The 12,189-nt window shown below is 39.2% G+C and overlaps 1 protein-coding gene across 8 annotated transcripts in view; it reads left to right on the forward strand.

The window, feature by feature from the left end:
- The window catches only part of arhgef28a (Rho guanine nucleotide exchange factor (GEF) 28a), a 142,286-nt gene that overhangs the window by 108,155 nt on the left and 21,942 nt on the right, over window positions 1-12,189 (forward strand). For 7 of the 8 annotated variants that reach the window (XM_051688150.1, XM_051688141.1, XM_051688191.1 and 4 more), the window contains 12 exons: window positions 155-287; window positions 732-850; window positions 1,260-1,400; window positions 1,532-1,782; window positions 3,725-3,850; window positions 4,140-4,257; window positions 4,440-4,691; window positions 4,899-4,975; window positions 5,263-5,441; window positions 7,163-7,254; window positions 7,759-7,941; window positions 8,099-8,325. In XM_051688150.1, coding sequence (XP_051544110.1) covers window positions 155-287; window positions 732-850; window positions 1,260-1,400; window positions 1,532-1,782; window positions 3,725-3,850; window positions 4,140-4,257; window positions 4,440-4,691; window positions 4,899-4,975; window positions 5,263-5,441; window positions 7,163-7,254; window positions 7,759-7,941; window positions 8,099-8,325 — 1,898 coding nt within the window. The remainder of the gene's footprint in view (window positions 1-154; window positions 288-731; window positions 851-1,259; window positions 1,401-1,531; window positions 1,783-3,724; window positions 3,851-4,139; window positions 4,258-4,439; window positions 4,692-4,898; window positions 4,976-5,262; window positions 5,442-7,162; window positions 7,255-7,758; window positions 7,942-8,098; window positions 8,326-12,189) is intronic. The other variant, XM_051688159.1, reaches the window with a different exon arrangement.

Consider the following 12,189-nt stretch of genomic DNA (forward strand, 5'->3'; position numbering starts at 1 on the left):
GTTTGACCCACTTTATCAAAAATCCCACAGCAAAACGATACCATACCCACTTGCATCTCATTTACATGAGTCATCATTACCTCCTTGGTAGTTTGGCAGGCACTTAGATTTCAGTATTGGTCTAACTTTATTTGTGCCACTCTCTCACATGTAGATTTTACTGTGCGTGAAAGTTCCTCCTCATCCTCTCAGATGCCCACCTCTACCTCTCTTCCCGTGATGACATCACGAGACTCCTCTCCTCTGCCTTGCCCTCTGTCCAGAAGTGTGCCTACAGTCACTGAAAGGTCTGGCACTCTTTCTGGGCAGTAATATTTAACAAATTAAATGTTAATGGCCCATATAATGTGATGTGCTATAAGAATTCACCTTTCCAAACCATTTCAAATATACCACAAAATTAAAGTTTTTTTAACTGCTAATATTGACATTCTTTGCAGGTGCTATCTTTTTTTAATTTCAGAAACCTCGACACAAGCTCAAAAGAATAAAAAATTTAAAAAGCTCTCTTTTTATCTTTCCATTTTCTCTGTAAATGACACAGTGTAACTGCTACTTTTTGACTCTTAAACTTTTGTTTTCACTTTTTTAATTTTTCAACATTTGAGTGGGCATTTTTCTAACCAGAAAAGGAGAAGCTTCTAGAATTTGCATTTGTTGCAATGGGTGCAAGTGAGAGAGTGCAAGGTTCCTTTGTGTTTTAACAAATATTTATCACATTTTACCATCAGGCTAAGTGAGAGCCCGGAAGCCGATAATGACTCCTCCTCCTGGCAGAACCACATCCAATCAGAGGAGCTCCTCCAAACCATGGAATCTTCAACGTCCACTGACTCCTCCCTCATTGATGGTAACTAAGAGCTGAAATAGTTTGTGTTTCTACCTCAAGCTTAACATATGCATGTGTAACTGTAGCAATAGCTGTGATAGCTGTGCATTGTGTAAAACCTCACTCCCCTGGCCTCAAGAGGCGCACTAGTGACTGATGCTAGAGGCTGCAGCCTTTAGCCTCCTCATTAGCGTGCTCACCTCTCATGCTGGCTGACCCCGGTTCGAATCCTGTTTGGAATGGGTCGAGCAGGACCAGTTATACATACGTAGTACTCTTAAGAAAGCCACTTTGATTTTGTTCCGTTTTTTGTTCCATCATTGAGCTCATATTCAAATGTTCTAAAGAGCTGAGTTGAAAAAAGTAGAGTGGACACTTTAAGAATATTTAAGTCTGAAAGTATTTTCCTGTGTGTCACACTTCTCCATAGACTCTGTAGATGCCCCTCTGCAGAATGAGTTGGAGTTGAATGCCATAGATTTGGAGGCGGAGTCATGGAGCCTGGCGGTGGAGCCCCAGTTCTGCAAGATGCAAGAAAAACGCATCATTAAGAGACAGGATGTCATTTACGGTCAGCTGAAGCTGTTAATTATATTCTTCTCTATTTTTGTCTAAAGAATAAAGAAATCATTTTGTGCCATTACCCTCTCATTGTTCATAGCCTTAAACATTTAAAAGTGTTTTTGTGCTCTTGTTCCTCAGAGTTCATGCAGACAGAGCTCCATCATGTACAGACACTCATGATAATGGCGGAGGTCTTCAGGCGGGGCATGCGGGAGGAAGTCAGGCTGGATCCGGAGACTATCGATCGAATTTTTCCTTGTTTAGATGAACTACTCATCCTCCACCGTGACTTCCTGTCAGCAATGATGGAGCGGCGGCAAAGCTGCCTCCAGCCCAACAGCAACAAGAACTACCTTGTCCACCACGTGGGTGACATTTTCATGCAACAGGTATGTAAAATGACTTGAAGTTTATTCATGAAACTACATGACGCAAACTGATAGGTTCTTTAAATTTGTTATCTGTGAACCAGTCGACTCATTCACTTGAAATGTGTAAGCTGATAGGTTCTTGGACATTTAATAAATTAGCCAAACTGTCTTTGTCTAACATTTGAATTGATTAGTTTTGCACATAAGCCAGTTTCACTGCAGCGCACCGTGAGTTTTTCTCTGAATCCCTCCTCCTCCCCAGCTCTACTTGTCTAGATTTGCTGCATGGGGATTGTATGTACAGTTGAAGTCAGAACTTAGGTTGAAGTCATTAGAACTAATTTTTTAATCACTCCACAGGTTTAATATTAGCAAACATTAGTTTTGGTGAGTCGTTTAGAACATCTACTTTTTGCATGACACAAGTAATTTTTCCAGCAATTGTTTACAGACAGATTGTTTCACTTTTAATTGACTATATCACAATTCCAGTGGGTCAGAAGTTTACATTCACTAAGTTAACTGTGCCTTTAAGCAATTGAAAAATTCCAGAAAATGATGTCAAGCCTTTAGACAATTAGCCAATTATCTTTGATAGGAGGTGTACTGAATTGGAGGTGTACCTGTGGATCTATTTTAAGGCCTACTTTCAAACTCAGTGCCTCTTTGCTTGACATCATGGGAAAATCAAAAGAAATCAGCCAAGACCTCAAAAACTCCGCAAGGAAGAAGCCATTGCTCCAAAACTGCCATAAAAAAGCCAGACTTACAGTTTGCAAGTGCACATGGGGACAAAGATCATACTTTTTGGAGAAATGTCCTCTGGTCTAATGAAACAAAAATGTAACTGTTTTGTAATGACCATCTTTATGTTTGGAGGAAAAAGGGTGAGGCTCGCAAGCCGAAGAACACTATCCCAACCATGAAGCATGGGGGTGGCAGCATCATGTTGTGGGGGTGCTTTGCTGCAGGAGGGACTGGTGCACTTCACAAAATAGATGGCATCATGAGGAAGGAAAATTATGTGGGTATATCGAAGCAACATCTCAAGACATCAGCCAGGAAGTTTAAGCTCGGTTGCAAATGGGTCTTCCAAATGGACAATGACCCCAAGCATACCTCCAAAGTTGTGGCAATATGGCTTAAGGACAACAAAGTCAAGGTATTGGAGTGGCCATCACAAAGCCCTGACCTCAATCCGATAGACAATTTGTGGGCAGAACTGAAAAAGTGTGTGCGAGCAAAGAGGTCTACAAACCTGACTCAGTTACACCAGTTCTGTCTGGAGGAATGGGCCAAAATTCCAGCAACTTATTGTGAGAAGCTTGTGGAAGGCTGCCCAAAATGTTTGACCCAATTTAAACAATGTAAAGGCAATGCTACCAAATCATAACAAAGTGTATGTAAACTTCTGACCCACTGGGAATGTGATGAAAGAAATAAAAGCTGAAATAAATCATTCTCTCTACTATTATTCTGACATTTCACATTCTTAAAATAGTGATCCTAACTGACCTAAGACAGGGAATGTTTTCTATGATTAAATGTCAGGAATTGTGAAAAACTGAGTTTAAAAGTATTTGGCTAAGGTGTATGTAAACTTCTGACTACAACTGTATGTCTAATTATGCAGCAGCATGTCCTACATGTTCGATGCAGCATGTCTCGTGTTTGTCTAATTGTGCAGCAGCAGCATGTCAACATGCTAACAACACAGTATGTCTGTGTATGTTCTAGCAGAAGCAAGTCTTTGTACTTGCTGTGCAGTAGCAGCAGCGTAGCAGATCTAGTCCGCCAAGATCAAATCCTATCAATATGTCATACCCACATGAACATGCAAAATCATTCCAAGAGTTTTTATGTCTGAACTGTTGCAGTCTAAAGTTTATATAGTTAAATTAGCATTGAATTTTAACAGTAAAACAGAATTAAAGTGATAGTGATTGTGTGTCCACCATAGTTCTCCCAGGAGAATGCAGAAAAGATGAAGCGGGTGTATGGCAATTTTTGCAGTCACCACACGGAAGCGGTCAGCTTCTTCAAAGAACTTCAGCAACAGAACAAGAGATTTATGCTCTTCATCAAAGTGAGAGTCACATCACACAGGAATTACCCTGTTGAAAAGACAGCATGAAAGCATGAATTTGATACATTTGATATCAATCCAGTCTATTTTATGTTGGTTTGGTGCAGGTCTTGCAGGTGGACCAGCAAAGCCATGATGTTCACCAGCAAGACAAAACACAACAAATGCTGATGACCGTTAATGCTGGTCTTTTCAAAAGGGTCGATGTTATTTGCATATAAAAACATTTCCTCGTGTTTTTGCAACACTGGATTCCAGCAGTTAACTAGTTTTATTTTTTATTTCTTAGCAACAAAGTAGCAACTCATTGGTAAAGAGGCGAGAGATCCCAGAATGCATTTTGTTAGTGACACAGCGCATCACAAAGTACCCTGTGCTCCTGGAGAGAATATTGCAGTTCACAGAAGGTAATTTTTCCTTTCACTACCAAGCACCCCCATCCCCCCCCCCCCCCCCCCAACACACACACACACAAACACAACAACACAATCTAACAAACATACATAGGCACATATTTTATACACACAGTAACTCAGGCAAGTCAATCACAATCTCTCTCACTCTCTTTTTTTCTCTCTTTCTCTATCAGAGGCCTCAGAGGAGCATGCAGACCTATCTCGTGCACTAGTTCTGATCCGAGAGTTGGTCTCAGCTGTGGACCAGAGTGTTAGTCAGTATGAGCAGAACCAGAGGTTGAGTGAGGTTCTGGGACGAATGGAGCACAAATGCTCGACCAAGCTGAAGAGCGGGGACCCCTTCCGCAAGCAGGACATCACCAGCGGCAGAGCACTGCTGCACCAGGGTCCTCTGCTCTGGAAGACGGCAACAGGTAGACTGAAAGGTGAGCATGCGAGCACACTGACACTGCATGTTTCTGTTTGAACAACTGAGTGGTACAGCGGAGCACAGCACAAACAATCATAGCACATTGCACAATATGTCAAAATGAAAGAAGCCATTTGTACTTAATCCTTATCTGGCCCTTTTGAAGATGGGGAAATCTGCAATATGGGCTCTAGATTTTGATGACAATATTTATTATCCACAGATGTGTTGGCACTTTTGCTGTCAGATTCATTGGTATTTCTTCAGGAAAAAGATCAGAAGTACATCTTTGCTGCTGTGGTTAGTGTCTAATTATTACATGTTTTCAACTTTTGGAATTTTTATTTTATTTGTTTTTATTTTATTTTTATTTTATTTAGATTTTTATGTGGGGAATACATTTGATTTAGTCTTTTAGATTTAGAGGTAGATTATAATTTCATACTCATTTTGAGATAATTTTTGTGTTTGTGTGTGTGTTTGTGTGTGTGATTAAATTAGATTAGTGTCTTTTAAATAGTTTTGTTTTGTTTAATCATTTGGTATTGTGAAACTGACCATCTTGTACCCACAATCCTTTCTGTCAGGACCAGAAGCCTCCAGTGATCTCTTTGCAGAAGCTGATTGTGCGAGAGGTAGCCAACGAGGAGAGAGGCATGTTCCTGATCAGCACCTCTTCAGCTGGGCCTGAGATGTATGAGGTTCATGCTGCTTCTAAAGATGAACGCAATGCCTGGATGAGACTCATCAGGGAGGCTGTGGAGAGGTGTGTAGGTCTGAATGTACGTGTGGTGGATGCAGTGCTTTTGCTTAACATTATTTGCATAAATAAGGCATAATCTTGGATCAACATCCATAGTTGTTAACTCATTTTCCTACTCAGTTTTTAAAAAAAATATCTAAACACCCTTTAAACATGATAAATTTACTTAAACCTCCTATTGTCTTAGGGTCATTTTTGACCCGGAACCGGTAAAGAATACATTATAAAACCAAACGCTGTGATTTTGTCATGACCATCAAAACAAACAAAGCAAAAAAGTTTATATATACAATATATAAATTAGGGGTGGGCACAAGTACTCGAGTACTCAGGTACTCGGATGTGGCAGCAATGATCGATCATGAAAACGATGATCGATGGTGATTATGCATGATGTGACTTTTCACTTAATTCGAAATTCAGTGACAATTTCCTGAGCGTCTTCAAAACTGAACTTCAACTTAACACACATATTAAAAACGTGATTGTTATGGTATCTCCTGTTAAGCCAACCGCAATTTGAAAATAGACGGTTCCTGTAAAAAATAGACAGTCACTAAAAAACTGATGCGTGCATACTAAGATTACTACGGTAACCTGAAAGAACAGACAGATGCGCATTTTACACATTCTTTCATTGAGTTGGACAGCGAATCTTCACATAATGACAAAATATGATGCATTATTTTTTTATATTTTTTAAGTTATATTTATGTAATCTTTTGTACATTTTGTAACAGAGTATTTTATAACAGCCTATAATAATGAATAGACGATACACTGGAACAATAAGACTCAATATGTTTGTCAGACGTTTGTTATTATATATACAGTTATGTATGTCATTGCAAATAGTCAGAGTACTCGAGTAGACATAATGACCAAAATGCCCATCCCAATATATATATATATATATATATATATATATATATATATATATATATATATATATATTATCATTTTTAAGAGAAATAATTCAAAACAAATGGTTCCTTCCATTGTCTTATATGGTCAATTTTTACTTGTATGGGAAAAACCAGTTGTGACCTTTCACCTTTGGACTTTTTGGATGTTATACAGATTTAAATAGTTTTTTTGTACATCTATCAATCAAATTTGATCAAAAAATATTTTACATTTTCTCAAATTTTGCCCCTAGCTCCTTACTGTTCTCTAGTTTTTAGTGTCATTGTCCACTAATCAAGAATTACTGCATTTTAAATTGGTTTTCTATACAGGACAAAAATTACCCAAAGGACACAACAAGGGTCAAGTTTCTTAAGACAATATGAGGGTTAAGAAGCTAAATGAATTTTGTTTTCAGAGAAATCTAACAACATTTAGTGAAGTCTATGAAAAAACTGGTTGCCAATGTGGTAAGAAAAATAAAACTTGTTTTCCCTTAGAATAATTTTTTTTTTTTTTTTTTTTTTTTTGCTATGTTCCTGAAACAACACTTCTATCAACCAGTCATTTTCCCCTGAATTTAGGTGTAAGGTTGGGTTTAAGGCTATGATTAGTTTATACAAATTTTGTTTTACAGAACAATGGAAGATGTTGGTCCACTTATTTAAACCACAATGTAAGGATGCTTGTGTTTGTTTACAAATATTGATTCTTCTCTACAAGGACAGCTAAGTTATTAAAACTGGCACACACTCTGTTCTGTCTGCAACATTTGTTGTATTGTGTGATTGTACTACCTTTGACTTGTTTGTTTTAAGTTGCCCTGAAGAAGAGGATGAAACTACAAGTGAGTCAGAAGAAGAAAGAAGGGTGGCTGAAGCAAAGGTCCAAAAGATCCACAGGCTACAAGGTGGTACAACCAACCCATTCTGCTAAAAACGTGCCAAACTGTTTAATGGATTAGATCAGATCAGAACATATTTCAAGGTGAAAGTTGTCTGTTAGGCACTGATAAAGGCCACCAACCCATAAGGTCTTTAACAGAGCTGCCAAAAAGACCAGCTGTGACCTGCAAGAATTTCCACACTGGTTCATGCTGGTTTATGCTGTTAACTGCTAGTTTGGGGCTGGTCTAGCAGGTGAACCAGCATAGGCTTGCTGTTCATCAGCAAAACTTACCTGGTTAAGTTGGTTGACAAAGCAAGTTTTCTTGGTTAAGCTAGTTAAGAATCCTGGTGAAGACATCAACGTCCCATGCTGGAGACTGCTGTTTCCTTGCAGTCTGCAGTAAGACCTCCCATTGCTTATGAAATGAAAGTCAGAATCTGCTCTATATATATTTCTGTTTCTTACAGCAAGATCTTAAATGTGTGTCTGTTCTTCGAACATGACATCCAACCACCTTCTTTCTCAGAGTCTCTGTGCGGCCATGATCATCTGATCTGTGCCAGTCTGGAGGAGAAACTTCACATCTATGCCGAGCTGTCAGTCATGGCTGGACAACGTGAGGCAGGACCAGAGCCCAGGCTGCTGGTACGGCCCAGCACTGAAGACATTCCACAGGCCGCTGTGTTACTCAGTGCTGCTCTTAAAGAGGGTGAGAATCAGCTGAGAGACACACTTATACTTATAACAGTAACATGCTTTTTTCTCTGTTTTCCCATGTTGTTGCACCATAATATACAAAATAGTATGTATAGTAATCTTTGCAATTATTAATGCCTCTTATTACTGTATTCCCCCCCGCCCAATAGCAGAGTCCCTGAAAGCAGCTCTCTCCTTTCATGGTGCATCCTCTGCCTTTCAAGAGGTGACTCAGCCTGATCCCTGCACTTCCCCCTCCCCTCCACCTTTCGATGGCCTGGGCCCACCAGCTGACACCTCGCAGAGCAAGGAGGAGGAGTGGAGAAGAGAGGAAGGCCTGGAAACACAGGCCCTCAATCACAGCACAGACACTGATAATGGCAACATACACCTGAAGGTAAATGTGTCTTGAATCTTGAGTTTAAATGCTCATTCAGCATTAAACTGTACATCTTAGCGTAACATAATATCAAATAATACCTCAAGGAATTGTGGTAAAATAATTTTACGACCTGATTATTAATAGAAATCTAGTAAAATATGTCAGAAATATTTCATACTCTTTTGTGTTAGTGGTTTAAATTGCAGCCTTACCCAAAAGTCCATGTTCAGCATGAGAGGTACAATCTCCATTCGCTGCATGAATAATTCACATTCCTCTATCACATCTCATTCTTTATGTTACTAAGTATTAATGAGCTTGAAATAAGGAGTCCATTTCACAGTCTCAAGGGTCCCGTTTCATTAAAAATAAAAGCAAAGAATTAGGCCCTAGATCTTCCCTGGATCTCTTTTTTTTGCTGTCGTTGGCGTCTTGCAGAGCGCTGCACAGTACGTCATGCTGTTAAGGGTTTTTTGTGCTGCTGACATGGCCACAAGTTCATGGAAGGTGATTGTCAATATTTAAAAGGAACGGTCCCTTGTTGTTGTTTTTTGCTTCACATTTTATTGCTTAAAACCTAACAGCTACTTACCTTCCAGATTAATTGTGGCCATTAAATTTGGTTTTAAGCTTATTACCATTTATATTCAGTTACATGTTGTGTTCAGTTCAGTTTCATCATGCAAATAATGGAAAATCTTATTATGTAAGCAATTCCTAGAACAACAAACGTAATATAGTTGAGTGTCCACCAGGTGGTGCTATATACTTAAATTTATATAGACGGAACACAAATCTTGCGTGAAAAAGACAGACTTGCTTTGGGCTGATTTTGACACGAAAGAGTGCACTTATCACAACTGTGTTCCCATATAGTCTTTAACATTACAGACCACCATCCAGATTTTAAACTGCACCAATAATATTGATTTTCTATTTAGAATACTTTTCAGTCCAAAACAACATTAAATGAGCTCAGGAAAATGCCCGACTTAAAGGGTTAGTTCACCCAAAAATGAAAATTCTCTTATCATTTACTCACCCTCATGTCATGCCAGATGTGTATGATTTTCTTTCTTCAGCAGAATACAAACAACATTTTTTAGAAGAATATTTCAGCTCTGTAGGCCCATACAATGCAAGTGAATGGTGATCAGACCTTTGTAGCTGTAAAAATCACATAAAGGAAATATAAAAGTGTGTTTAAATCCATACCATCAGAAGCAATATAATAGGTGTGGGTGAGAAAAAGGAAATATAAAAGTAATCCATATGAATCCATATGTAATCCAATGTTTAAATCCATATCATCAGAAGCAATATAATAGGTGTGGGTGAGAAACAGAACAATATTTAAGTCCTTTTTTACTCTAAATCTCCACTTTAACTTTCACTTTCAAATTTGAAAGTAAAACTAAACAGGCAACACATGTGACTTTCAGATGTGAAAGTGGAGATTGAGTAAAAAAAGGACTTAAATTTTGATCTGTTTCTCACTCACACCTATTACAGTTGAAGTCAGAAGTTTACATATACCTTAACCAAATACATTTAAACTCAGTTTTTCACAATTCCTGACATTTATTCGTTGAAAACATTCCCTGTCTTAGGTCAGTTAGGATCACTACTTTATTTTAAGAAAGTGAATGTCGTGGGGCCTGGGTAGCTCAGCGAGTAAAGACGCTGACTACCACCCCTGAAGTTGCGAGTTCAAATCCAGGGCGTGCTGAGTGACTCCAGCCAGGTCTCCTAAGCAACCAAATTGGCCTGGTTGCTAGGGAGGGTAGTCACATGAGGTAACCTCCTCGTGGTCGCTATAAAGTGGTTCGCTTTTGGTGGGATGCGTGGCGAGTTGTGCATGGATGAATAGCATGAAGCCTCCACATGCACTATGTCTCCGTGGTAATGCGCTCAACAAGCCATGTGATAAGATGCGCGGATTGACGGTCTCAGACGTGGAGGCAACTGAGATTTGTCCTCCGCCACCCAGATTGAGGCGAGTCAATATGCCACCAAGAGGACTTAGAGCGCATTAGGAATTGGGCATTCCAATTTGGGGAGAAAATAAAATAAAAAATTTTTAAATGTCAGAATAATAGTAGAGAGAATGATTTATTTCAGCTTTTATTTCTTTCATCACATTCCCAGTGGGTCAGAAGTTTACATACACTTTGTTAGTATTTGGTAGCATTGCCTTTAAATTGTTTAACTTGGGTCAAATGTTTTGGGCAGCCTTCCACAAGCTTCTCACAATAAGTTGCTGGAATTTTGGCCCATTCCTCCAGACAGGACTGGTGTAACTGAGTCAGGTTTGTAGGGCTCCTTGCTCACACATGCTTTTTCAGTTCTGCCCACAAATTGTCTATCGGACTGAGGTCAGGGCTTTGTGATGGCCACTCCAATACCTCGACTTTGTTGTCCTTAAGGCATTTTGCCACAACTTTGGAGGTATGCTTAGGGTCACTGTCCATTTGGCAGGCCCATTTGCGACTCATCTTTAACTTCCTGGCTGATGTCTTGAGATGTTGCTTCAATATATCCACATAATTTTCCTTCCTCATGATGCCATCTATTTTGTGAAGTGCACCAGTCCCTCCTGCAGCAAAGCACCCCCACAACATGATGCTGCCACCCCCATGCTTCACGGTTTGGATGGTGTTCTTCAGCTTGCATGCTTCACCCTATTTCCTCCAAACATAAAGATGGTCATTATAGCCAAACGGTTCAATTTTGTTTAATCGGACCAGAGGACATTTCTCCAAAAAATAAGATCTTTTGCACTTGCAAACTGTAGTCTGACTTTTTTTATGGTGGTTTTGAAGCAGTGGCTTCTTCCTTGCTGAGCAGCATTCAGGATATGTTGATATAGGATTTGTTTTACTGTGGATATAGATATTTGTCTACACTTTTCACACAAACTACGTTCATCTCTCGGAGACAGAATGCGTCTCCTTCCTGAGTGGTATGATGGCTGCGTGGTCCCATAGTGTTTATATTTGCGTACTATTGTTTGTACAGATGAACGTGGTACCTTCAGGCACTTGGAAATTGCTCCCAAGGATGAACCAGACTCGTGGAGGTCTGCAATTTTTTTTTTCTGAGGTTTTGGCTGATTTCTTTTGATTTTCCCATGATACCAAGCAAAGAGGCACTGAGTTTTAAGGTAGACCTTAAAGTACATCCACAGGTACACCTCCAATTGACTCCAATTAGCCAATTAGCCTATCAGAAGCTAATTGGCTAATTGCCTAAAGGCTTGACATCATTTTCTGGAATTTTCCAAGCTGCTTAAAGGCACAGTTAACTTAGTGTATGTAAACTTCTGACCCACTGGAATTGTGATATAGTAAATTAAAAGTGAAACAATCTATCTGTAAACAATTGTTGGAAAAATTACTTGTGTCGTGCACAAAGTAGATGTCCTAAACGACTTGCCAAAACTATAGTTTGCTAATATGAAATCCATGGATTGGTTAAAAAATGAGTTTTAATGACTTCAACCTAAGTCTATGTAAACTTCTGACTTCAACTGTATATCGCTTCTGAAGATATGGATTTAACCACTGGAGTCTTATGGATTGCTTCTATATTTCCTTTATGTGATTTTTGGAGCTACAAAGGTCTGATCACGATTCACTTGCATTGTTTGGGCCTACAGAGCTGAGATATGCTTCTAAAAATCTTTGTGTTCTGCTGAAGAAAGTAAGTCATACACATCTGGGATGGCATGAGGGTGAGTAAATGACGAGAAATTTTCATTTTTGGGTGAACTATCCATTTAAGATAAGGTGAACGCAGGAGCAGAGCAACCATTATGGCTGGTATAATAGTTACCAAACTCACGCATTCTTACATCTCTGGGTGAATCCTTTACCTTAC

The sequence above is a fragment of the Myxocyprinus asiaticus genome, chromosome 4 (genome assembly GCF_019703515.2).
Source record: "Myxocyprinus asiaticus isolate MX2 ecotype Aquarium Trade chromosome 4, UBuf_Myxa_2, whole genome shotgun sequence".
In the NCBI taxonomy this organism is placed as follows: Eukaryota; Metazoa; Chordata; class Actinopteri; order Cypriniformes; family Catostomidae; genus Myxocyprinus; species Myxocyprinus asiaticus.